We start from the raw sequence: 27,321 nt of genomic DNA, 5'->3' as shown, positions 1-27,321 counted from the left end.
ATTCCAGTGAGGGAGGTGTGCAGTAGACAAGACAAATAAGAAAATATGTAGTAGATCAAATGGGAACATAAAGCAGGGAAGGCAGATTGGGCTGTGTGGGTACGTACATGTGTGCGTGTTGGGGTGTTTGCTTTTTGGGGATAAGACACAGATCTTTAAGGGTAGTCAGGAAAAGAATGGCTTTCTTTTCCTCCTTGTAGATTACCAAGCCAGATGTAACAAACACGGAGAATTATACATGTTTAGGATAACAAATTACGAACTCTTTAAGTATACAGGATCTTGTAATGTTGTCTTTTCCTTGGATTATTTTGCTTCTCATCTGGAATGTCAGACTCATTATCTTGTAAGGAATTTTTATGTGTCAGAGTCATTTATTAATGTGTGTGTTCAAGTGAAAATCATTTACCTGATTCATATGGATATGGAGGCTGACCAGAATTCTAATGGAGAGGAGAGAGTATGTCTTCCCATTAGGAGACCCAGTGCTTTGCTCCCCGAAACGCTCCAGTTAAAGCCATGGCCCAAGGCTACTTACATTGGCACCTGGATGGAAATTTCCAATTATGCAAACCTGAATGGGGCTTACTTTTTCTCCATTGCATTCGGGTCATAAGAGATCCTTCAACCTAGGTACTGGGCCTCGATGATAATAATGGTTTCTTGTGAAAACGTAAAAAAGTTACTAGTAAGCCTGAATTTGTAGTAAATGTTATTTTAGCATTTATCACCCTGCATGATAATTTCTTGTATGTGTCTGTACCTTACCCTGTGCTGTCCTACTCATCCTTGGTCCCCTGTGGCCTAGTACTGCCTGTAAAAAGTACCCAGGAAAGCAGGTGCTCCATAGATAACTTGTTGACACGATGGAGGATATAACCGCTGTGTGCCAGTTTAAATTGGGTTTTTTAGCTGTGATTCAGTCACCATTGATCAAGACCATATTATTGGAAACTACTGTTTTCCCAAAAGCTCATCAAAATCTTAGGGAACACCTGATTTCATCCTCTTGGGTTTTTGACTTTGCTACCATGTGACCTTGGATAGATGACTTCTGGAGGACTTGACTTCCTTATCTAAAATTTAAAAATCGTGATGATATCTACTTCACAAAGATGTGAATTTTATTTTATTTTATTTAAGATTTTATTTATTTGACAGAGACAGAGATCATAAGTAGCAGAGAGGCCTAGGGAAGCAGGCTCCCTACTGAGCAGAGAGCCGGATGTGGGTCTTGATCCCAGGACCCTGGGACCATGACCAGAGCTGAGGGCAGATGCTTAACGGACTGAGCCACCCAGGCACCCCCCCAAGATGTAAATTTAAATAATTTAGGTTGAAAGCAATGTGTGTGCCTGTGTACTTCCTAGCTCAGGACAGAGCCATACACATAAATTTAGTAACAGGACCTTAATAGGGACATTTGTAAGGTCCTCTAGTTGGATTTGTATAACCGTGAGCACAGAAGAGGAAAGGGGCAGCGGTAGCCCGTATCTAGAAAGATTGAGGATTTTTGACTCCAGCAAGCTTCTGAATCAGTAATGTGGTATGACTGCTGTTATCAGTGACCGTCTGCAGTTATCAGTTGATTACAGGTAATGGGAAATTCTAAATTCTGTTAATAAAACGAAATTTCCCAAAGTTCTGCGGAGAATCACTTATGTTGCTAGTTTTGCGGAGGAAATGGGGCTAATTGGGGAAGTGGCCAGTTTTAAATAATTGAACATCTCTGTTGTAGAATTTCTTTGGCCTTGTGTTATCCTGCATTGTGAATCTCCAAGAGGGGCTAAAGTAGACCACTTTGTAACAGATGGAATAGGGTTGCTGGTGGTCCTGCTTGTTTCTGGGCCCATCAGACTGCTCCTGGACGACTCCGTCAGCATGGCACCTCCCTTTGTCAAGTGTAGACTGCTGGGCCTCTATCCAGAGGCCAGCAGCCAGGATGCAGAGGGGCGCACAAAGGAAGTGGGGCTGCCTAGCCTTGCGGGGCAGGAAAGGTTAGGTGGGTTGAGGTGAGGGTGGAGGGAAATAGGAAAGTGCTGTCCTCGGCTATCCCAGGTGGGGGAAAAGGATTTGACTGTGGAATGAGAACCAGTGGGTAAAGTGATGGGGAAACATTTTGGACCAAACCCAAAGTAGGATTTTCTTCGAAGATAACTGTGGCTTACATACTGACTCAGTCTTCCTGGAAGGCACAGTTTTAGGTTTGGTGTGGAAGCATTAAATGGTGATGACAAGTGTTCCTCAAAATCCCATCCAGTCCTGAGACTGTGAATTTATGATTATTTTCTTTTGTTTGGCAGAATTTATTTCCTCGGCCTTTTATTTTTTTCAGTGTTGTGCTAATTCCTGTAGATAATCAGAAAAAGCATTAATAGGTGGTTTGTGTACATTTGTTAGTTGAATGGCAAGACCAACATGTGAGTCAGTTGCTAGCCAGCTTAGGACAAAATAGAAACAAGGGGCCCAGTTTTGATCATTTGTTAACATTAGCACAGAAATTCCAGAAGAAGACTGAAGAAGTATGTAAACTGGGGGTTGAAGGATTAATGTGGTTTGCATGGCAGACAGGAGAGCAGAAGCCCCCGGATGGAAGGCTTTTGAACAGGAGCAGTGTGGATAAATCTGTTAATTATGGAAAATCCATCTGGCAGCTTTGTGGAGGGAATAAAGGTTGGAGAGGCTGGCTCCTTAGTAATCGTGTAAGCCATGTGGGTTCCTGAAATCTTTGAGGGAGAGGCTGTGGCTAGAGCATGGATGAGCAGGGTCTTAAAGCTCAGTCCTTTGAGTAGAGGCACACCTGGAGCCTAGACATGGACTGTAAATTGAATAGTATTACTTGCCTCTTAGGATAATTATGAGAATTAAATGAGATAAAGAATTATGTAATTAAGTGCTCAGCAAATGTTACTCATGGTTTCTTACGTAGCTGAAGTTCTCTAGAGCCATGGTTCTGGAAATATCCTCAGACCCCCCACTTTGGTATCACTTGTGAGCTTGCTACAAGTGCAAGTTCATGGGCCCCACGTGGGATTCCAGATCCAAGAAAGGGAGAGAGGCCTCTGGGTGGCTCAGTTGGTTGAGCATCCGGCTCTTGGGATCCTGGGATTGTGTCCTCCCATTGCTGTCTGTGCTCAGTGGGGCATCTGCTTTTCTCCCTCTCTGTCTGCCACTCCCCCCTGCTCTCTCAAAAATAAACCAATAAATCTTTTTAAAAAGGAGGGGAGAATTTAAAAGAGGGGCCAACAGAAGATAAAAGTACCCCAGAAGACTGAAATTTAGGGGAAGGGAAGTAGTATGTTTCTGCAGTGCCCAGCTAACAGCCTTACATGCAATGTTTAGTAAATACCTGTATTCATATTATTTTTTTAAAGACTTTATTTATTTATTTGAAGGAAAGAGTACATAAGCAGAGAGAGAAGCAGGCACCCCTGCTGATCAGGGAACCCGATGTGGTGACTTGATCCCAGGACTCTGGGATCATGATGTGAGCTGAAGGCAGCCGCTTAGCTGACTGAGCCACCCAGGTGCCCCTCTGTTTTCATATTATTGAAGACAGTTTGCTTAGTATTATGTTGGGGATGGAAGGAAGGTTTCAGGGCAGTTATATATAATATGTATAATGTACATGCTCTATATCCCAAATGATTAAAAAAAAAAAACTTTGAAACCACATTAGAAATTTGATATTGTATGATATCTTCTGTTTTGGGATATTTCTAGAATCCTGTCTCCTGTGACCTGTGCTGTCTGCTGTAGATTAAAACAGAGATGTGACTCTTGCTTTCAGAGGCTTCGCAGAATTACACTTTTTTAAGGATTTGAAGCTGGTCTTTTCCGATAACTTCTCCAGCTGTAGAGAATAAATATTCTATCTGATCTCTCCTCTGCCCTGTCAAAAGTGAATGTGTGGTTGTCTTCCCATTGGTGCAAGGCCGACTTTGAAACCACCTCATTTCTGAAAGCATTACACTGACTTTTTAAAATTATTTTATGGCTCAGGATATACCTTAGAGATCATTTAAATCCTTTGCAAGATTTTATGTCCCTATTTAATGTGGGCCACCTTGGGTTTTCATGGACAATTGTGCCAGTTGGTCTGTCCCCATCCCCACCCCTGTCTCCAGTCCAAGCACCAAACAGAGGAGCTTGAAATAAAGTAAATTGACGTCTGCACTTCATTCACTTAGTCGTTATTTACTGCCCATTGTGTGCAGGACACTGTGGATAATAATGAAGTGGTGTCCGTAAAACTTGCCTAATGGAAGAGCCAGGACAGCCCGAGGCCTCGTGGATGAGTCTGGCGGAGTGGCCCAGGCGCTTGGTACCATCCCTGCCTGGGGCCTGGTTGGAGGGCAGTTACGTGCTCAGATGATCTCTCCAGCACACACCGGAGTTTGGAGTTATAAATGTGCCACCCCTGTAAGACACCCCCCTTGTACTGTGGTCAAGAGAAAAGTGGGTAGGTTAGAATGGCTGGTTAAGAAGTTGTGTTTTGAGGGGCGCCTGGGTGGTTTGGTCGTTAAGCATCTGCCTCCGGCTCAGGTCATGATCACAGCATCCTGGGATCCAGCCGGCATCAGGCTCCCTGCTGGCTAGGAAGCCTGCTTCTCCCTCTCCCTCTCCCCTTGCTTGTGTTCCTGTTCTCGCACGTGTGCTCTCTCTCTTCTCTGTCAAGTAAATAAAATCTTCAAAAACAGATTGTGTTTTGAAACCTTGTATTTCTTGAAAATGGATGACATGGTGTTTGAGATTGCAAGGGGGCAAACAGGAACCATACTCGCTCGTCTTTGTGACTCCCTAGTTTCACATCTCCGAGACACTTCAAAAAAGCGCGAGTGGAGATCATTCCCCAGGAATGACAATGGGATAGTTAATCTGAGTAATTGTTAAGAATAACTTTCTTGTTTTGTTTTGCTTTTATTGAGGTATAATTGACAGATGGGTCACAGGTGTGCAAAGTGATAGTTCAGTATTTGTACATAGTACAAAGGGAATATGTTTCACTTGACCCTTGGATCAAGTTGTGGGTTCTTTGCCCATTGCTTTGGGCTTTCGGGGTGGGGCGGGTGGGTGGTCAGACTGAGGACAGTCATTATCTTCTTGTCTCTCCAGATCCCCCAAAGAAAAGTCGCTGGAGCCTTAGACCACCACTTTCAGAGATTGCCAGGACCATATCTGGACCTAAATGTTTCTAGTAGGCATAGTTTCTAGTAGGCATAGTGGTTTCCTTTCTCAGAGTATAGCTGTTGAGTGTTAAGAAGGTCAAGTTAAGGGAAATGAGATCTTTTTTAAATGTTTTAATCCAATCCATAAAGGTTTTGGGTCATCACAGTGCCAGAATACAGATTGGATATTTGAAGAATAAATTTGGTGGAATATACTTCTAAAATTTATGGGTTTGTGTCCCTCCCCCACCCCTGAAACTGCTGAATATTGACAGAAATTCCCTTTAGTCCTACTGAGCTACCCAAGAAATGTTAGTGTCCTGGAAACGTAGACCCCAGTATGGAAAATAGAGTTAAGGCATTTGGGGAGTTTTAGAGCTGAAAGAAGTTTAAAAAAGAAAGAAACCCCAAGTATTTGTGTTTGTTTTATTTTAATGATTGTCTTTGAATTCACCTCTTTTCCCCCTTCTGTTCTCTGCAGTGAACACCTACCTCTTCATGATGCAAGCTCAAGGCATTCTGATCCGGGACAACATGAGAACAATTGGCGCTCAGGTCTATGAGCAGGTGGTTCGGAGTGCTTATGCCAAGAGGAACAGCAGCGTGAATGACTCAGGTATATTTTTAGTAAAGTGGTGGTCTGATTAGAATGTCTTCTCCCGGGGCACCTGGGTGACTCAATGGGTTAAAGCCTCTGCCTTCGGCTCAGGTCATGATCCCAGGGTACTGGGATTGAGCCCCGCATCCTGCTCTCTGCTCAGCAGGAAGCCTGCTTCCCTTCTTCTCTCTCTGCCTACTTGTGATCTCTCTCTGTCAAATAAATAAAATCTTCAAAAAAAAAAAAAAAAAAAAAAGAATGTCCTCCCCACAGAGGTGAATTTGGTTCGAATAATTATTTTTGATGGGGAAAAGTGCATTGTAAAAGAAGGTTTGGCTGCGTCTTCCCTGATTACAGAAAAAAAAAAAAAAAAGAGAGAGAGACTCTTGCAAAATGAATCCTTGTTCATTTTGCTGACAGTATATTAAGGGTGGCCGAAAGGACGTGTGTGTTAGGACGCAAGCAAAAGAGGAGGACCAAAAGCTATTTCTGGAAATACTTTTGATTACAAAAAATGTTCCACACGACCAGAGGTCCTTCACTTAATGATTGTATGGTTTCACACTTTGGGGTTGGTGGGCGTGTTTTGTTCTGTTTAGTTGCATGTGGAGGTAGTGGTGGTCCACAGTGTATTCAAAGCAGATCTGGCCAGGGCGGCCGCATGGGAAGACTGGCTCCAGCTCTGTCTTCCTGTCGGATGCGACTCGAATTTGGTCAGTCCAGCGGGACTCTACCAAGGCTTTGAGACTCCACAAATTCCCATTTCAATTCCCATTGAAATGGGACATTCAATTAAATGGAGATTGCAACAGTCTCCACAAATCAAAAAAGCAATTTCTGGAAGAAAAGCTTAATCGTTTACCTGGTTTACCTTTGTGGTCAGCCGTGGTTTTCATCTGTGGTTTAGTTCCGGCTACGTGACGGAGTTTCTCGGTGGTAATCTCAGCATCATTCAGCTTTGCAGAAAGCTTTGCAGACTATTTAGCTAAAGATAGCAATGACAGACACAAGAGTGAACATTTCTGCCTTCTCAGTCTTTTACCTGTGGCTTTTATTATCTTATAAGCACTAATTATATAAAGAGGAAAAAAGAACACAGAGGTTAGATGGCTTGCCTAACATTATATTAAAAGAACTTGTTTCTGAATCATGATTTTGACTCTTAACTATTTTTATAGAGGCTAAACATGGTAAGTTCCTCACCTTTGAAAGCTGTCTTTTTTGTCTTCTCTTTTTAACTCTTCCAAAAATTGAACATAGAAAGTATTTCCAGACGGTTAAATGGGACGGTCGTGCAGCTTCTCCTGTCTGTCCAGGGATAATTTTTATTTAAACAATAGATTCTGAGATATTATTTTGCTAAGCATTGATGATTTGCCTTTTATGTCTTTAACTGAGAACTAGTGTGCTTTCCTGTGGCTCCTTACCAATTTCACTCAAACCTAGTACAGTATTATAAAATGAGTACAGTTTAAGAAATATTCTTTCCTTCAAATCAGCCCTCTTTTCTTCCATAGTAAGTTCTTCAGTTATCCAGAGCTCACTGTGGAATGTGAAATTGCTTTGCAAACATTGCAGATGAGAATTCTGTGGTGCTTGGGGTCTCAGGAGAAAGCATTGCCTCTCAGAAGGAAATGAAATCCTTAAAAGAATTGACCACATCCTCATATATCTTCAGTCTGCCCTGCTGGCCAGCTTAGCAACAAAGGAGTATAGTTAGCAAACTGAAGCTTTAACACTTCCTTTCTTGTTGTTTGCAAAGAGCAAGTGATTGACTTCCCAGGGCTTTTCTGCCAGATTGTGGTTTCAGGGGACAGTTACCTGAGCTCTGACCCAGACCTGGAAGAGGAACCGATAAAGCACCTCAAGCCATGGGAGAAGGCTGATCAAGCCATGGGAGAAGGCTGAGCGCACTTCTGTTTCCTAATTCATTGTGTGTGGCATTAGGTTTTGCAAATAATCCCCTCACACATTGTCTCCCTCAACTCCAGCAAGGCCCTTGGGTAGGCAGGATTTTAGGTGACTTCCCGTTTCTTCTGTAGTACAAATAATCTTGGTTTTGGAGTGGCTGGGTCATATGACTTTCCCTGAACCCTGCCCCAAACCTGCTTGTTGTGGTGTGATGAAAGTTGGGAGTCCTAAAAAAATCCAAACATAGGGGCGCCTGGGTGGCTCAGTGGGTTAAGCCTCTGCCTTTGGCTCAGGTCATGATCTCAGGGTCCTGGGATCGAGCCCCGCATCAGGCTTTCTGCTCAGTGGGGAGTCTGCTTCCTGCTCTCTCTCTGTCCATCTCTCTGCCTGCTTGTGATCTCTGTCAAATAAGTAAATAAAAAATCTTAAAAAGAAAGTAGGGAGTCCTTTGACTGCTTCTCCAGAGCTCTTTCTCCTGATGAGTCAGGAAAAAGGAACATTGATGCCACTGGGTCATTTATCCTGTCCGAGTGTTCATGCCTCTCCAAGGTCACATGACCGCTAGGACTTCCATCTGGGCCTTTAGCGAAGTAGTCTGCTCTCTCTCAGAAGTTAGAGGAGCACAAGCAGGGCACAAAGTCTCACTAACTCCTCTAGGGTGGCTGTTCTTGAAAACTAAGCACCAACCGAGTTGTGTCTTGGAAGGCTTATCCAGGGACCTGGTATTATTTGACGTGGCATGTGTTTATTCTCAAATTATCATACACTGAAATAATTTTTCTCAGCATCCCTCTGGTTGAAATAATCATTCATTTTGTGTTCATGGTGTCTGTTTCCCTTACAGATTGGAAGTCTTTGCTCTCAGGGGCTGTCTTACAGTGTGCTAGCCACTTGACTTGCATTGCCTCATGGACTTGTGAGGGACTCAGTAGGTTATATGCTGTGTCCCCACTTTAGGGATGAAAGGCTAGAAGCAGCCAGGAGTTACAGGACTTCATGTGTCTGTGGGGTTGGGCCTGCTGACTTCTGGGTCCGCGTAGTGCCTTCATAGCCTCTTCCATCCGTGTAGCCCCAGCACACGTACACTGCCTAGCACATAGGCCCTCAGGAAGTGGTTTTTGAGTGCATGAGTGAATAGATTTAACAAGAAAACATTTAAGTGTTGTAACCTAATTTCAACATTATCATCCTAATTGGCTTCTGTTTTATTGGCACATCTAGGGAAGGGAGTGGGTATTAAAGAGGAAATACTACTTCATGGGAAGTGTATCGAGTGAAAACCACCATTTTTATTCATTTCAAAGCAGTTCTCTGCCTGGCACCATTGGAGAGGGCACCCTGGACTTGAAGCTTCCAAGACAGTTGGGGGGACTGTCATTTCTGACCCAACCACTCTGGCCAGGAGCCACCAGGGGCTTGACAAGGGTAGCAGCAGGACTGAGGTGGTCCCTGACCTCTGCTGCCCAATCCTGGACCCGGTGCTGGGGACTCACACCCACATTCAGTAGCCTTCGTGATGTTGAGGGTAGCTGAAAAGTTTCATGCGACATTTAGGTAACGCTAGCTTTCTTTTCCCTTGAAAGCTAAAGTGGTGATCATCTAATAAGAACGTACTTTAAGGGACGAGGACTGTGAGCCAGGAAATACACTTGATGTGATAACCTGGAGAAGTTTCTTGCTGTCACTGAAAGCCATGAGTGTATGAGATCAGGAATCCTATAGAACTTCCTGTGAGCAGAGGGGGAGATATTCAAAAGAACATTGGAATCAGAAGAAAATTCCCACTTAGGGCTTTTTTTGTTTGTTTGTTTAAAGTTTATTTATGTTTTTTAGTAATCTCTACCCCTGCTCTGGGACTCAAACCCACCACCTTGAGATCAAGAGTCACACACTTTTCTGACCGAGCCCGCCAGGCACCACCACCACCTCTGCCACTTAGTTTTATAGATAAGGCGAGCAGTTGGGTGACCTGTCCTTTCTCGTCCTTAAATAGGAGTTTGCAGGTGCCCTTCTACCTGTGACTTTCACCCAGAGGGAGATTTCTTACCTCTCTACCCACATGTGTACACACATGCACGCAAACCTTCCCACACCTCTGGCCCCAAGCCCCTTGTAGTCACATACTCAGAAAAATGTTCTCTTGCCCACATTTTTGGAAACAGGACTGTTGACAGAGGCGAATAAAGTGAATCAAGTCATTGCTGGGGTGCTTTGTAATCTGTTCAGTGAGCTAGATATTCTTCCCCTCTCTCTCCGTGGTTTTTAGGCATTTAGTTCATAGTCTTCCTTATGTCTACTCACCCAGCAGGTGCAGGGGTTATCCTTAGGCATGCTGACACATGAAAAATGCTGATTCTTTCATTTTACAGATATTGGTTCTGATGGCATGATTCTAGTATATATAAATATCCACATTTTTCAAGCAGAGAGTGTTCGGTCTTTTCTCAAATGGAAGGGGAAGTTGGTGGTTCTTCTGAAATCTGTTGGTCAGCATTTCCCAGTCCCCGCTCAACTGGATGTGGTAAGATAAAGGAAAAGGCAGATTTTAGCCATCACTGTGTATTGGGGTAGCCTTGTCGACCCCAGTGCACATGGAAACCCTCCCCCGCCAACAAGGTGGGGCTTTAAAAAATACCAAGGTCTGTACCCCACCCCCCGAGGCTCTTATTTCATTAGTCTGGGAAATAGCCTGGGCATTATTAGGATTTTTTAAAGCCTCGTAGATGATCTAATGTGCAGGCGTGGCTGCCGAACCACCAGTGTGAAGCAGGGTTGAATCATTATGCCATCTGAATTTATAGGTAGGAAGGATGTCTGTTGTTTTTCCATTTTATAAATGTAGAAGCAGTGCCTTCTTTGCCCTTCTCCCTCCCTTGCTGGGAGAACATGTCCTGATTTAAAATAGATTACAGTTAAATTAAAAAATAAAGCCATGGCCAGAGAGATTCAGCAGGCTTGCTCTATCCTCGAAGCTGCTCCCTCACGCAGTAGGGACGTGCAGAGGAAGAGGAAGGAGCTCCTGGCTGGCTCAGTTGGGAGGAGCCTGTGACTCTTGATCTCCTGGTTGTGAGTTTGAGCCCCACGCTGGGTGTAGGATTAATTTAAAAATAAAATCTTAAAAAAAAAAAAAAAAGAAGAAGAAGAAGAGGAAGGAGCTGTCATTCGGACATCCCCATTTCTCGGCAAGCTGGCACCCCACAGTAACCAAGCAGCTTTATCAGGTCACAAGCAGTTAATTTCCTCTACGTCTTAAGGGCTTTATCTGTGTCTTCACGCAAACCCCCAAAGGTAGGATCATTAAGGCTAGAAAGTGTCTTAGCCCTTCTGCACGCTAGTTTTTTGTTTTTGTTTTTACATCTTATTTCCTGTTTAGGTTGTAGTTCTTTAAAGACTTGGTTCTGTCACTGCCCAGAATTATTATTCTCTGCTTCTGTGTTTTGTATTTTTAATTTGCTTATGAAAATGCTATTATAATGCCTCTGGGAATTTCTTCTCCTTCAGAGGCAAATATAATTACTGTGGTGCTGCTCGGCAGCAGCTGCTCCCTCTGCACGTGTGCGTATCACAAAATACACCTTTTCTAGCACCCATGAAAACTTTTCTTAAAGAGAATCATTTATATATTTAAACACACACACATACACGTAATTAAGAAGCAAAATCAGAATTATCCAGAGTAATGATTAGAACTGGAGGTTCTTGACATAGGTCTTTGAAGTGTCAGTACTTTCAGAAAGGATCGATTTAGGACACGTTTGCATGTACAGACTGGGGACTTTGGGGCTGATTTCTGTAATTTCTGTAAAAAACAAAAATGTAGTCTTGCTGTTAGGGTTCATGCCGGCGCTGTTCATGTCTGTATAATGCAGGCTTGGTGTTTTTGTCGGGAAAGCTACTACTGAAAATGACAGAAAGCATTGTGTTCCTCGCTTTCCCTCTTAAGAGACTTCGTTCTCTTGCAGTGGACTCTCAGAGTTGTGTCCGGTGGACACTTGCACGGTGGACAGCCTGTGCCCCTGTGAAAGGATTCCCTGTATTTATTAGCTGTAGATTCTTGGAATCCCTCTTAGTGTTGCTTGAAAAATATCTGAGTTGAAGGTTGTAGAATTCTTCAGTGCAAAAAGCGAGTTTGAATAGGAAGTTTTAATTTTCATAGAATCTGCATGAATCCCAAAGGCGATTGGCGAGAGGGATTTTCATACTCTGAAAAAACTGTGCAGCACACTGGAGAGGTCACTAACCCAGACCTTAGTCGGGTCTCTGTTGTAGCTGTACCAGTTGTGTATGTGATGCCTTGGTGTCCTTACCTGAAAAAAAAAAAAAAGTTGGAGGGCCCCTTCATACAGACTCCCTAGGAAAAAGGCACCCACTTCACGCTCTCAAGGCCCCACTAATGACAGTAAAGAGGGGGTGTGCGTGTTCTCATGTGTGTGGCTCAGTGGCACAAACCCCAAAGAATGAAGAGAACAAGGAGTTGGAAGTCGGAAAGCAGACAGACCAGTGATACGGGGCCCAGCAGACCCAAGAAAACGGACTGCTTGATGTGGCCGCAGGGATAGCCGCTATCCCCTAGAACCCTCCAGAAGCTTGGGAAGTAGCAGTATTGGGTACTTCTGCAGATGAGAATGAAAGTGACAGCTACGATAAAAATTGGTTGAAAGGTGCTTAAAAAGCAGTCGGATACCCAGGTTCTTTCCCCATCCTGGCAGAGGACTAGAGACCTAATCACCCTCAGGGATGGTGAAACAGGGGCCCCTCAGCTTGGGGCTCCTGGCTGGGCCTGAGTGCTTCCAACCCCTCTCTCTTTTTCTGTCGCAGTGTGCTTGTATTGTAGCAAGGACTGCAACTTTCTGGCAGGAGGTTAAGACTAGAGTGCTCTGGGGACACCTGGCTGGCTCAGTCAGAGAGTGTGCGACTTGATCTAAGGGTTGTGAGTTCAAGCCCCACACTGGGGGGTAGGGATTACTTAAAAAAAAAAAAAAAAAAAGGCGTTCTCTGGGGAATCTGATTGGACCAAGAAGAAGGATCCTAAGATACTGGTGCTGGAGGCTCCTGAACCACACTTCTGGCCAGAACACTCTGCAATGGAAAACCTCAGCCCAAGCCCTTGCAGTTAGTGCCCCACTCTTAAATGTAAGCAGTGAAAGGAGCACTGTGCAGGGATCAGACCAAACAAGGAGCAGCAGATGGAGAGACACAGGCGATGCTGGGAGAAGAAGAATGCAAAACAGCTGTCACACCTTCTCAAGGCTGAGGGGAAAAGGATTGCAAACATGAAATAAAAGAGTATATTGTAAGAAATGAACACTCAGGAAATAAAAATGACTTTTTAAAATAAAAAAAAAAATAGCAGAAATGAAAATGAAAAGAAGGTCTGGGGGGCCTGGGTGGCTACGTTGGTTAAGTGCCTGCCTTCTGCTCAGGTCGTGATCCTGGGGTCCTGGGATGGAGCCCCGAGTTGACTCCCTACTCAGTGAAGAGTCCACGTCCTCTTCTCCCTCTGCCTCTCCCTCCACTCGTGCGCACGTGCTCGCTCTCAAATAAAGTCTTTAAAAAAAAAAAAAAGATTGAGGATGTAGGCTCTCCCCTGAGCAGAGAGCCCTATGCGGGGCTCGATCCTAGGACCCTGGGATCACGACCTGAGCTGAAGGCAGAGGCCTTAACCCACTGAGCCACCCAGGCATCCCCCCAAAAAAGATTGAGAAAATGAGAAAATCAGAGGACCAGGAGGTCTGACATCTAACTCGTGTTTTCTGTTCTCCAGAAAGAGAATGCGGAATACAGAAGGGAGGGAATCATCATCACAGTGATAACCTCTAGTCCTGCCCCCAAATTCTAGAACAGGTGCATACAAGTTTCTAGACTGTAAAGGTCAAACAGTCAACACAGTGGGCAAGCATAGAACTCAGAGTAGAAATATGACATTTCCTGAACCAGGACAAAGTTCTTCATTTCCAGAAAGAAATTCCCAGTCACCTTCACGAAGAGCCGGATTGGAATGGCTTCTGATTTAACAGGTGTAGGTGGATTCTAGAAGGCAGTGGGGAGCACTCGCACAATCCTCAGGGAGAATTTTTTCCAGCCAAGCATTCTGTAAACCCTGGCACCCTGTGAATCAAGTGAGAACAAAAACAGTCAGATGTGCAAGGTTGCAAACACTTCCATCCCCCGCTGCCTAGGAAGCTACTTGCAAGAAGTTTTCCAGTGAGAAAAGAGGAGAAATGGAAGCCAGGCAGAGTGAGGTCTCCCGCTGGTGAGAAGTGAAGGGAGTCTCTAGGACGCCAAGGAGGGGAGACCAACCGCAGGATGGTGTCTGCGCAGCGGCCACCGGGAGAGCCCGTGGGATTGGAAGGCGCAGGACCATCTCTGGGAAGACCGTGGAGAGAATGTCTCATGCTGGTGGACATCCTAAGAGGGGCCGTGGGTGGCAGAGGGCATGGTGTTAGTCACGATGCCATATAAAACTAAGCAAACAGAAACAAAACAGTCACTCTAGGGAAAAAGAACAACCAAATTATGCAGGAAAAGAAATCCTAACTTGGCACATTTCTCAGCTGTGAATGAATAGTAATCTACGGAGTAAAGACTTCAGAGTAAATACTGAAGATGGGCCCCACAGTGGAAGTCTGTGGGTAAGGTGATGGAAGCATCTGGAACAGCTGTATGGGAAGTACGTACTAAAGTAATTGGCTGGAAGGAATGAAACTAGTTGCCGTAGAGAGTAGGACATGGGGGGAGGCGGGTGCTGGTTGTTTTTTGTTTGTTTTTAATTACGTTGTTGAGTTCTGCGGCTGGACAGTGAGTACATATAAAGCTGTAAGACCAATAAGAACAGAGACACTGGTTTATCATCTGGTCAACCTTTTTATTGATGGTTCAAATTTTTAGCTGCAGCAAAGAGCTGGTCCAGAATCCTGATTCTGCAGAAGATGATAGCTAAGAAAAATGCTTTGATAGGCCTCTGAGAATTGCAGAATTGATGACCTGTGCTGGTCTGAGCTGCCTTTTCTTTTCCCTGTCTAGATTATCCTCTTGACTTGAACCACAGTGAAACCTTCCTACAAACCACAACGTTTCTTCCTGAAGACTTCACCTACTTTGCAAACCATACCTGCCCCGAGAGGCTCCCTTCCATGAGTGAGTACAGTGCCCCCCACTTTTCAAACTGAAGTGTCTGGTTTTGTTTTGGTTTTTTTTTATTAAAATGAAAGAGAGTGTTCTCAATCTCTTAGGATGCCTCCCCTATGTGAGAATAGAACGCCTCCCTGCCGTTGGAAACAGGAATTAGAAAAGCTACTTGTGGGGCGCCTGAGTGGCTCAGTGGTTAAGCCGCTGCCTTCGGCTCAGGTCATGATCTCAGGGTCCTGGGATCGAGTTCCGCATCGGGCTCTCTGCTCAGCAGGAGCCTGCTTCCTCCTCTCTCTCTCTGCCTGCCTCTCTGCCTATTTGTGATCTCTCTCTCTGTCAAATAAATAAATAAATAAATAAATAAATTTAAAAAAAAAAAAAAGAAAGAAAAGCTACTTGTGTCCTCACCCTTCTTCAGCCCTTCTGCAAGGTTGCCTGTGTTCCTAGTGTCATTTTCTACCATATTTCTCAGTCTTCCCTTTGCATGTACTCCCTCCTTGATGACTTGGGGCCTGTTAGGACGTCCTAGAGAAAGTACAGGCAACCAGCTTTATCTTTTAGTATAAATCCCGTGCTGATTATACCTGATTTGGTAATACGGATGAACGTGACTTCTCCAAGCGTTGGTTCAGAATTCTGTGGTCTTGTCCTTTTGTTCTTGCCGTCTCCTGTATAATCTCAAGCAACGGCAGTAAGTCCTTCTATATTTTCGTGCCTTTGGGCTTTCACACAGGCCCCCTTCACTTAAGTCAGTGATGACGAGTGTTTGGGGTCTGGGCCGCATTACTTGGGATCATTGATGAGTGAACCGGGGCCCTGTGTCTGTGCTTGCCTCTGGAGCACGCAGAGAGGCTCCAAGTTCAGCCTCACTCTTTCCTCCTTCCTCTTTGAAAAGTTCAGCTGCCATTCCACGGAGTCTTGATTTCTTGACTTGCCGCTTTACGCAGCACTAGTGATGAGCTGAGATGCAGGGAGTTGCAGGCAGGGGAAGGGCCTCCCATCTCTGTGGAGAACACAGTCAGCTGGAAATAAAGCACTGACCCTCCCTAGAGAGTGAAACCCTGGTCATACAGGGAAAACGTGCTGTCACTTTCTGGCCTCTTAATTCTTTTTCTCCCCCCGCCCCCACTCTCTGTTTAGAGGGCCCAATAGACATAAACATGAGCGAAATCTCAATGGATGACATCCATGAAATCTTCTCTAAAGACCCAGCCATCAAGCTTGGAGGTCACTGGAAGCCTTCAGATTGCATGCCTCGATGGAAGGTAGGGTGTGGGGCCACGCCCGAGGTGCTGGGAGGCCCGCCAGGCCTTGCCGGCCTTCCAAGCCACCGTGGGATTCACAGACTCTGATAATTTGGAATTTGCACCCTATGACCTGTTGCAAAGTATCTGCACTTGATGGCAACACTTCAAAGGCATGGGTTTCCCTAAGAACACTGTAGCCCCAGAAACGTGCATCGTTCCTATGACTGTGCAGGACCCTTTTGTCTTTACAGGAATACTGGCTAAGTGAGGGGGAGGGTTGGTAGGTCTCTTGGGCCACATTGGTCAAAGTCATCTTCACAAATTTATTGCTTCGTGCCTTGTCCGGCATTGTTGGCTGTTAGTTTAGTGCAGCAAAGAACGGTGCTCTCCAGCCCAACATTGACAGTTGCTTAGTGGTTTTCTGCATGATATGGTGGTCAGGAGGCCTCAGTGTGGACCGACCTGGCCCCTGACACTGGCCTGCGTCCATCCATTCTTGTAACAAGTATTTGTTCAGGTGCAGCTTCTGTGCCCGTCGTGCAGTGGGCAAGGCAGATCTGGACTAGACAGGCTTTTCCAGCCCATCACTGGGATGTAAGGTCAACTTAATGATCAGCACTTTTTAAAAATGTATATATATAAAAGACAGATACATGTCAGAGTGTACTGCGTGTTGTCAGGGGAGTACTGTCTTGCGGAGTCCATTTCAGTTGTGTGCTCGTATCTGTGGGCACGTGTGTGCGGGTCATGGTGTAGAACGAGTGTGTGCCTCTGGGTTGTGGTTAGAGTGACTGATTCAGCCGGCCGGCTGTGTTACGCAGTGTGGTGCGTGCTTATGCCCAAGGGTCCGCGTGCCGGCATAGCTCTCCATGGAGTGGAGGTCGCGGATAAGGCAACCTTCTAGAATGCCCCGGGAGCTAGCTGGTCACTAATTCTGTGGCAGGGTCCTGCCACAAAGCCGATGTTGCGTGCGTTAACGGGACGGCCTGTTGTGCGGTGACCCTCTCCAGGTGGCGATCCTCATCCCTTTCCGCAACCGCCACGAGCACCTCCCGGTCCTGCTCAGGCACCTGATCCCCATGCTTCAGCGGCAGCGCCTGCGGTTCGCCTTCTACGTGGTCGAGCAGGTGAGTGGCCCGTCCTGCTCTTTCTGAGACAGCAGTTCAGGGTGGTTTCAGCCAATCTGCCTTGGCAGACAGAGCCAGTGAAACTGAACTCTTAGGACTGAGCCCCGCAGAGGTGAGAGGGGAGCACAGAGCAGCTCCGGGCTTCTGGCTGGGGTGTTACTCGGCACCTGCAGACTTGAGGGAGTCCAGGATGGAACTTTGTTTACCCTCGAACAAAGGCCCCTTATAAGGTGGTTTAGCCAGAGGTGCTTGGGTGGTGTCTTGGGTCTCCAGACCCAGGAAATTCCCCTTAAGATAAGGAGCAGTGGGGAGAAATGGCCGTATTGTTCTTTCTTCCCTTTATGGGGCTGGATGCTCCTCCAAAGGCCTGAGAGGTCGAATGCCCGCTCTTACAACAGTCGTGGGAGACGGGAGCCTGGGCCCGTTACCCTTCTTATTTCTTAGGAAATTGAGGCCAGATGTCAAGTGGCTTACAAGAGGCCGTGATGAGCTGCGGGCCAGGCCTCGCTCTGGCCAGGTGATCTGTCCCAGTTGGGTTCCTGAAGCTCTCCTTCAGGCTGCGCTGAGACGGTGAAGACGGTGCTCCACGAGTCCTTTTAAAAAGACAGTTTTGCTGCTTTTAGGTTGGCACCCAGCCCTTTAATCGAGCCATGCTGTTCAATGTCGGTTTTCAAGAGGCAATGAAGGATCTGGACTGGGACTGTCTTATTTTTCATGACGTGGATCATATACCAGAAAGCGATCGGAACTACTATGGATGCGGGCAGATGCCCAGGCACTTTGCAACGAAGTTGGACAAGTATATGTATCTGTGAGTATCATTTCCTCCGGAAGAGGTTGACTCTAAAGGTGCTGCGAGGCGCAAAGATGGCGAAATCCTGTTAGCTCTGCCCCAGCGCGCGGCGGCTGGCGGGGGGACGAAGGAGATAGACACAGCCCCGGCGCGGGGCACTGTCGGGCAGGTAAAAGGAATGGAGCCCTGCCCCGCGGGGCCGGAGGGATGGACCTTGAAAACGCCGCTGTGTGAAAGAAGCTAGTTACCAGAAGCCACATGTTGCATGATTGTGTCCCGTGACTTGTCCGGAATAGGCAAATCCATAGAAACAGAAGGAACAGCGGTTGCGTCGGGTTGTGGGGAGGAGGGGAATGAGGATCATGGGTACAGGGCTTCTTTTGAAGGTGATGAAAGGTATTAAAATGGATTGGTGTTCGTGGTTGCACAACTCCACAAATATCCTAAAAACATGGAATTGCATGCTCTTTAAATGGGTGAATCGTTTGGAATGTACAGTTCTGTCTCAGTAAAGCTGTTACAAAACAAATCAGTTAGAGTAAGATGCAGTTGGCCACAAAGGTTGATGTGTTTCAGCGCAAGGGAGCATGGCAGGTGGTTGAGGGCGGTAGGCGCTGTGTTATACCGGAAGCAGTTCTACAGTGCCGTGGTGGCCCTCCCCAGGGGAAGAATCCGTCCTTTGATTCCCAGATGACTCAGGCTGTATGTCTCCTTCTAGGCTTCCTTACACCGAGTTCTTTGGTGGAGTGAGCGGCTTAACAGTGGAACAGTTTCGGAAGATCAATGGCTTTCCGAACGCTTTCTGGGGTTGGGGTGGAGAAGATGACGACCTGTGGAACAGGTACTCCCCTCTTCCGGTTTCCAGGGCCTTCTAGAAATGCTGCCTTGGGCTCCCCAGACAGCACCACACAGATAGGATAGGGTGCAAGCCATGTAGGTAATGTGGTGTGTTCTGGTAGTCATGTTTAAAAAGGTTAAAAAAAGAACTTTGAGATGAAATTCATTTTAACATATTAATAAAACATGCCAACAGTATATTTATCACACTATATCAAAAATAATATCCACCCAACATATAATCAATATGAAATATTAATGAGATATACTTCACATTTATTTTTTCTTTTACTATACCTTTGAAATCTGGTACATATTTTACAGTCAAAGCACATTTCAGTGAAACCTCCCCAAACCAGAGATCACGTATTAGTGACAGGAATATCCAGATTTATCTGTTCTGTTGGATAAGGCTTATATTATACAAGTTTGTGAGAATGCTGCTATATTTGAGTAGTATAAACTAATCTCTTTACAGAATGAGTAAGTAAATAGTAACCTAAAAAGGAACAAGTAAGCAAAACAATCTCCATCTTGTATCTGTTGACTTTCTCGGTGGGTTTTAAAAACGGAAGTTACTTGTTGCTTTAATTACAAAGTAATACTTGCTGGTAAAAATTCAGATAATAAAGGTGCATAAACCAAAGGGTATAATTCTTAATCCCTGTCGCTGTGCTGTCTCATTCCCAGGAAGCAGCTATTTTAACAGGGCTTTTCTTTCTCTACTTCTTTGTATTCAAACACAAACAACCCAGACCCATCCCTTCTCCTCTTCCAACCCTGTTAACACGGATAGAGCCACTTTGTTATCTTTAACAATTGAGCGACATTCCTTTATGGAGATGCATGATATTTTATTTTAATCCTTTCCTCTTAGTGAACATTGTTCATAGTTTTGAACGTCCTTGTTCACGTGTGCAAATATTTTCAGAATTAATTCCTAGCTGTGGAACTACAAAGTCAAGTAAATGCTCTTTTTACATTTGGATAGTTACCAGAGTTTCCCTCCAAAAGTGATCACAGAAAGATTCCAAGCAGCCGTGCGTCAGCATTCCCGCCTTCTCACATCACCGCCCACGTTGGTTGTAGATAAGCTTTTATGTTTTGCCACATTTCAGCCCTTGGCTGCTGTACTGGACAAAAGAGCTCCAGATAATTCTTTCTCAATCTGAGAGGTACAAATGGCATCTCATCCTCTTAATTTGGGTTTCTTAGGAACCTAGTAAAGATGAACAGCTTTTCGATAAACGTAACTGGTTTGACCGGTCCTTGAATCCAGTTGAACTCCCCCAGGACATCTGTCATAATTCTCCACTCCTGCTCTCCCCAGCTCAGCAGGAGCCCTTGGCGCAGGAACAGGGGACAGGAGCCCCCGGCGCAGGGGGGGCTGCCCTGCACCCTTCCCAGGCAACTGTAGACCTCTCTGTATTTACCAAACTGGAGAGAGAACACGTTTCCCAAAACAAAAGGAGAGTATAATTTGGAGACAAGCGGAGGGTGTTGAAATAATACTCTGCCAAGCTTTAAAATAGTGATGACGACCATGGATTCCATGTCGATACCCAGAGTCTGCCTCCACGTGCTACTTCTTACAGCCCAGTCAAGTGCCCAGCAAATCCAGCTTGGGAAATTCTGTCTTCATCACATGAAGAATAAGTAACTGGACACCTCCTTAAGTTCTGCTTTCCTCCTAGTATTGTGAAGTTTTACACGGAGATTAGAGGATGTCATACAAATTAGTTCATCTCCCTGACGATGGGGGAGTAGACAGTCATTAAAGTTCATAAGCAGGGACAACACAGTACAACTCGGACTTCACTGACTTGCTTTGTGGTAGGCTGTGGGCAGGAAAGGCGCTGCCCACCAGGGAGAAAAGCACTTTTGATAGGACCCAGACAAGCCGGCAGAGGGAGCGTTTGTGTGCACTCACCTACAGGGGAATGAACGCTCACTGTTGCCCCTGTCCCTGAGAGCCTATGTCTCACCTTACTCCCAAGAATCTTGCCTTTTGCCTTTCAAAAAGTTTTGGTATCATAGACCTCTTTTCTAAAGCCCTGAACTTACGCAGGGGCATGGGCAATTGAACATTTAGATGGAGAAGTTGTTCTGCTTTTCAGCCTGGGGTTTCTCAGCCTTGGTGTGGGTGTGGTGGTCTGGGGTACTTGAACATGGAATCTGAAAGCCCAATGTCTTTGTCTGGGACAGAGTACAGAATGCAGGCTACTCTGTGAGCCGGCCAGAAGGTGACACCGGGAAGTACAAGTCTATTCCTCATCACCACCGAGGAGAAGTCCAATTTCTTGGAAGGTTGGTGCAGTTTGTTTGTTGTTCTTACACATCATCCTCTATACTTTGCGTTTGCAGATGTCCCAGAGCATATCATACTCAGCCCTCGTCTTACTCCCCGCCTTCTCTCCAGGGTCCTGGTCTGGCTGGGTTGCAGTTTCTAGATAGGTTTTCATGTACCTATGAGGCGGGCATTTGTGTGAAAGCAGATTATCGGTGAACAATTTGATCACAGATCTTTGAAGGAAATCACTCTTTTGGCCTCTTAAGCTTCATGGTCTCCTCTGTAGCCTTCAGGGAGTTGGAGAAAGATCCACTCGGTTCAAGGTCCCATGTAGCTTACACTGACAGGGCAAAGCAGAGTTGGCTCACCTTTCTGTGAGCTCCAGTTCAGGAAGGCTACCCCTGAGCTTCTGTTCATGTGGGCGCACTTGATCAGGAAGTTCCATTCTGGGATCATGGGGGCATGTGGATGGAGAGACAGCTCTGTGTTGAGTGCCTTTGTGTCTTGCTCACGAGGAGGAGGACTGCTCTCCGGACCACCAGTTCTGATTGCATGAGCTCTGTTGTCAGGGGCGTGAGAGGGCACGGAATGCAGACCCGACCTTGCTCACCTGGTGTATTTTTAGTATCTTACCTCCCGTTTCCCCGTTCCGTAACCTTACCTTGGGCCAACCATTGAACAACGGAAGCCTTGGTTTCCTTGTTTGCTTAAGGAGCGGTGCATTAAATGAAATGAGGTCATAAATAAAGCCCCTGGCATGAAGTAGGAGGGGTCTCCAATAATAACCTTCAGCAGGGAGCAGCTGGGCGGGGTGGGCTTGTCCGCCGGCCGTGGGATGCCGGAGAGCTGCCCTGGGTTGTGACCCGTGTGTGGGCTGCCCTGCTCTGTCCTCCACCATGAGGGCGTTGGGCCCTCACTCAGAGCCGCCCTCTGTTCTCTGCTCCAACAGGTACGCTCTGCTGCGCAAGTCCAAAGAACGGCAAGGGCTGGACGGCCTCAACAACTTGAACTACTTTGCAAACATCACGTACGACGCCTTGTATAAAAACATTACTGTCAACTTGACACCCGAGCTGGCTCAGGTGACCGAGTACTGAGATGAGGAGAGAACCTATGTTTGCTTGACCCACCGCCACCAAGAAAGCAGCCTGGGGAGAGGTCTTGGGGCTCCACACAGGAAGAGAAGAGAAATAACGGCGTCTGGTGAAGGGTCACAGGGTTCGAGGAGAAAATGTGAACAGAGTACACGCACAAAACGCCTTCACTGTGGCTGGGAACAGCCTTCATCAGGACTGGCTTTCTGTTTCCACAAGGCGGACGTCGGTCCCGCTGCTCGCCTCCCCCGGTCTAGAACCCCAGCGTCGCGTCCCCGCCCGGATCTCCAGGACAGGAACCGACGTCCGCCGGACTCCCGGCGCCGAGCCTGTTCCTGCGAATGGCCTTTGGAGCTTCTCGGCCTTCAGAGCAAAGAGGCAACCCCACCACAGGGCAGCTGTGTTTTAGGAAGAGCAAGTGAAACACCACACACCATTCTTCTCCATCTCTGGTGTTCTCTTTGGTTTCTTTTCTTTTTTTTTTTTTAATTACCTGCTTTGGGTGGGGATTGAGGGTGGGGGGAGGGAGTGGGGAAGATAAATAGACCTGTAACAATCGCTTCTTGAAGAAGTATAATTGTAAATAAGCCATGTAAAATGCCTTTTTTAAATTTAATTTTATAGCTGGCTCCAATTCAAACAGGATTTATATATATTAGATCACTCACTTGGTTGGCAAATGCAGGGACTCCGTTAAAATGCAGTAGAAGGCTCTCACTTCCCAGATGTCTATCACTTTGGAGGGGAGTGGGTAGAGGGCATGTCACAAACAGATGGGAACAGTCCAGTCTATCACTGGTCGCTGACTCCTGTCCCCTCCCTCCCTCTTCCAGAAGTCTTGCTCTTGACTTTGCTGTGGACTCTGTCTCCCTGTTGGGCACATACACTCTCATCCCAGGCTTCTGCTAAACAGGACCTCTCCCTGCTCAAAGCAGACCCCTTCAGGGGGCCTCCTGTGCACACGCCCCTGGATCTCTGGACTTAAGTTTTTGTCCTTTCGTTACCGAGAGTGGTGGGGTCAGGTGGGTGGGTTTTCTGCCCCTTCTGCCCGCCCCCACCCTTTTTTGTTTTTTTTTTTTCCTCTTGTGGAACTTGGCCACAATTCTGAAATCTGTGCCTAAATTATCAACTAACTTCAGTGATTCCTCTGAATTTTTCCCTTTTTGGTTTCTGGGAAGATTCTTCGTCAACATTGTGAACTAGTTCATAGAACTAACGAGCGATGGACTGAAGCAGTCAGCCAGGGAGCAGGTGACACTTGGGTGCTGTGGCTCAGCTGGGGGCCAGGGTGAGGCCAGTCAGAGCTGTGTGGGTAGACTGAGCTCCTGGATGCCAGGACCCAAGCCTGAGTGCTGGGCTCACACCCCGTGCACTTCTTGAAGTTAGATTCTAAATTGCCCTTGAAGTTGTGCCTCTCTGTTTTTCCCTGAGCCAGATCCCTCCACTTATAGTCCCTCTTGGCTTCTGTAGGATTCTGAACAATGCCAGTCTTTTCCTCTCCTTTTCCATAAAGCATATTTATATATTGTGATTAGGAGTACTTTCTGAAAAGTACTTCATATTTTTTTTAATTGCCTTGTTTGCCTTCAACTTCCTTAATTTTCATGGTTTACATGGATGTGTGTGTAGGGATATATTTGTGTATATACGTGTGGGTTTGGGGTTTTCTCCGTTGCATGTGTTGGTTCCGTGGACATATGATCCCCACAGGCTGTGGGAGTGATTGGCCAGGCCTTGTTTTTTGTTCATGCTTTTGTTCTTTGGAAGAATAGAGCGGTGTTGTAGAAAACCGACTTGCATTACAAAGCTCTTATCGGCTCGTATGAGAGAGCAGGTTGCTGCCCTTGAAGATGCTGGTAAGTTGTATCATGTGTTTTTAAAAGAATGTTGAGCATCTCATGCTTTAAAAGACCTTCATGAGGGAACATTCCACACAGGAGCTCACTTGGTTTTCCTTTGAAGTCCGGTGCACAGAGCAATAAAGATTTCTTTCCCCTTTTCTCCCATCTCCCCTCAGGCCTGTGTGCTGGCCTTGCCTCTGCCCCTCCTCCTGTCCTCTCTCAGCCCCGAAGGCCGTGAGCTCCCCGAAGGCTTTCCGGGGGACACAGCCATGAGGTCATTTGGAAGAATTTGCCAGAACAGAGCGATCCTTGGTTAAGGATGTCATGTGTGTACACGGCCGTGTAGTAAAATGGTCTTGTTCGAAGCTTTTCACGAACATACCTGCCACCAAGAACAAAATGTTGGCAAAAGGCTACACAGCTGATTTTAAAAAGAAAATGCCGATTTGAGGCCAAAAGGAAGGTGTCTTTTCACTCCTTGAGGTAGGGTCACTGAAATTACTTTGCGATCATGTGTGAGTTTGTCTTATGAGTGGAGACACCCTACTGAGCACTGCCCCGTCGTTCACCCGCCAAGCTATCGTGTGGGAAACGTGGAAGTTACAGACAGACAGCCAGGCCTGTGAGCTGTCAGTGGTGTGAGATTCTCATGTTTAACAACAACAACAACAAAAGAAACAGATAATAAGAACCAAATGTGACCTTGCTTGTATTTTGGCAGCTGAAATTCTTTCAAGGCTACTGATGGGTGACCTGTTCAGTCAGTCCCGTGTCAGCTGCGTGCAGGGAAACGTTTGTCCTTTCACGCTGGTTTTCTGAGCGAGGAGTTAACTGCAAAAATACTCCTTTTGACGTGACAGGGGCTCCTGTTGGAGCTCCTCTGTCTACCACAGTCCAGAGTAGCTGAGCGACAGCCGCCTGTCCCGTCCGTGCCCGCTCTCCGTGGACGATGGCGTTGAACGGAGCTAGCTAGCTTCCTTCCATCACGACGTTTTTTTTGAGCTTGCTCTTATGTTTTAAGAGGTGCCAGGGGTACATTTTGCACTGAAATCTAAAGATGTTTTAAAAACACTTTTCACAGAAATAGTCCTTTGTCATTACATTATTTACTCATGTGTTTGTACATTTTTGTATGTTAATTTATGGATGATTTTTTCAGTAAAAAATACATATTCAAGAACCAAACCTTGGTGGTCGTCTTTCTTGGCCCAGATCAGTCTGGCTTCTAGGAGGCCTTTCCCCTCTATTTCTCACAGAGTTCAGCGTCTGTGTGGTCCTTCCAGAAGCTTGCGGCTTCCGCGTGGCTGGGCTGGCCCCGGGTGCTCCCGAGAAGGACTGCCCGCCTGAGCCCAGCCACCAGACCAGCTGAGGGACAGCCTCAGCCGATGGAGCAAAAGCACTAAACCCCACCATGCCACCCAGGCATCTTCCCACACTTGGGTTTTCTTTCCAGAATGGGCCCAGGAGATGCCCATCGAGTCCAACAAGACACCTGGGCAGGGAGAGGAGGAAAGGAGTTGGGAGTTTGGATCCAGAAGTTCCTCTGGGGTCTGTCCAGGGTTTGCTGTCGCCTGGTTCCGCTTGGAGACTGTGATCATAGCTTCTGTTTGTTGAATGTTTACTGCTCACTGGTATTTACTGAATGTAAAGTTTTGTGTCCAGGTGCTAGGAATATAATGATTAGCAAAAAGGACAGGGTCCGTGGCCTCATTGAGCTTACTGTCCTCTTTCCCCACAGCCCCAGTGGAGGGGATGATTAAAATTACAACTGGGGTGCCTGGGTGGCACAGTTGGTTAAGCGTCCGACTCTTAATTTTGGCTTGCGTCACGGTGTCAGGGTTCTGGGATCAAGCCCTCCATCTTGGACTCCCCAATGTCCCTCCCCATTCCCCAGAAAAGAAAAATACAATCTTTAAAAAAAAAAAAAATTAACAACCACAAAGAGTGCTGCAAAGGACATGGCTGCTGACCACAGGCATATGGCGTGGAAGGGGTCCCTGGCGGGAGGTCAGTGAACGGTGGGGTTGTGCGGGACCAGCAGGTTACCGGGCGAGCTGCAGGACAGAACACTGCTGGGCCGGTGCAAGGGACGAAGGGCTGCCCCGGCCGCAAGGTGGATGAAGCCAAATGCCTGGTAGGGCCTTGTGTGCCCAGGTAAGGAGGTTGGGTTTTATCCTTAGAACCTTGTGACCTTGAGAGTTGCCACCTGGCGGGGCTGTGTGATGTCATTAAACGTAATCTTATTGGTTGGCTTGGGCTGCAGAGAAGCAAAGGAGAAGGAGGGGGACCAGGTTCAGGGCGCACAGTCACATGGGCACAGTATGCAGTCGGGGCTGAGGGGATGCTGAGGCGCACAGTCACATGGGCACAGTATGCAGTCGGGGCTGAGGGGATGCTGAGGCACACGGTCACATGGGCACAGTATACAGTCGGGGCTGAGGGGATGCTGAGGCACACGGTCACATGGGCACAGTATGCAGTCGGGGCTGAGGAGATGCTGAGGCACACGGTCACATGGGCACAGTATGCAGTCGGGGCTGAGGAGATGCTGAGGCACACGGTCACATGGGCACAGTATGCAGTCGGGGCTGAGGAGATGCTGAGGCACACGGTCACATGGGCACAGTATGCAGTCGGGGCTGAGGAGATGCTGAGGCACACGGTCACATGGGCACAGTATACAGTCGGGGCTGAGGAGATGCTGAGGCACACGGTCACATGGGCACAGTATGCAGTCGGGGCTGAGGAGATGCTGAGGCACACGGTCACATGGGCACAGTATGCAGTCGGGGCTGAGGAGATGCTGAGGCACACGGTCACATGGGCACAGTATGCAGTCGGGGCTGAGGGGATGCTGAGGCGCACGGTCACATGGGCACAGTATGCAGTCGGGGCTGAGGAGATGCTGAGGCGCACGGTCACATGGGCACAGTATGCAGTCGGGGCTGAGGAGATGCTGAGGCGCACGGTCACATGGGCACAGTATGCAGTCGGGGCTGAGGAGATGCTGAGGCGCACGGTCACATGGGCACAGTATGCAGTTGGGGCTGAGGGGATGCTGAGGGAACAGGTTGCTGTTGGGATGGAGCAACCCACCTAGCTTCTGGCTTCCCCACTTGGGTTCATGACAAGGCCATTCCGGGATGAGGGCCCTGGAATCGGACCAGGTTCGTGCGGAAGACCACAAGATCGGTTGTGAGAGTGTTGAGTTTGGGCGTTCTGAGGTCACCAAGCAGATAGGGGAAACAGTTGGGACGTACTCCAGTTGGGGACTCCCAAACAGTGGG

The 27,321-nt window shown here is 46.9% G+C and overlaps 1 protein-coding gene and 1 long non-coding RNA gene across 3 annotated transcripts in view; both read left to right on the top strand.

The window, feature by feature from the left end:
• The window catches only part of B4GALT5 (beta-1,4-galactosyltransferase 5), a 93,381-nt gene extending 68,162 nt beyond the window's left edge, over positions 1–25,219 (top strand). For both annotated transcript variants that reach the window (XM_082744889.1, XM_082744888.1), the window contains exons 2-9: positions 5,650–5,784; positions 14,701–14,814; positions 15,946–16,070; positions 17,063–17,179; positions 17,803–17,990; positions 18,691–18,813; positions 21,015–21,116; positions 22,049–25,219. In XM_082744889.1, coding sequence (XP_082601015.1) covers positions 5,650–5,784; positions 14,701–14,814; positions 15,946–16,070; positions 17,063–17,179; positions 17,803–17,990; positions 18,691–18,813; positions 21,015–21,116; positions 22,049–22,196 — 1,052 coding nt within the window. In that variant the 3' untranslated portion in view covers positions 22,197–25,219. The remainder of the gene's footprint in view (positions 1–5,649; positions 5,785–14,700; positions 14,815–15,945; positions 16,071–17,062; positions 17,180–17,802; positions 17,991–18,690; positions 18,814–21,014; positions 21,117–22,048) is intronic.
• On the top strand, positions 6,593–13,242 carry LOC309871655. The gene is made up of 2 exons (XR_014315406.1): positions 6,593–11,651; positions 11,685–13,242. It is a non-coding gene; the product is annotated as an uncharacterized lncRNA (long non-coding RNA).
• Positions 25,220–27,321: the final 2,102 nt, after the last annotated feature.

The sequence above is a fragment of the Mustela nivalis genome (assembly GCF_964662115.1).
Source record: "Mustela nivalis genome assembly, chromosome: 8".
NCBI classification, from domain to species: Eukaryota; Metazoa; Chordata; class Mammalia; order Carnivora; family Mustelidae; genus Mustela; species Mustela nivalis.
Note: the sequence above shows the minus strand (reverse complement) of the source record. Positions and strands in the feature narration are given on the sequence as shown.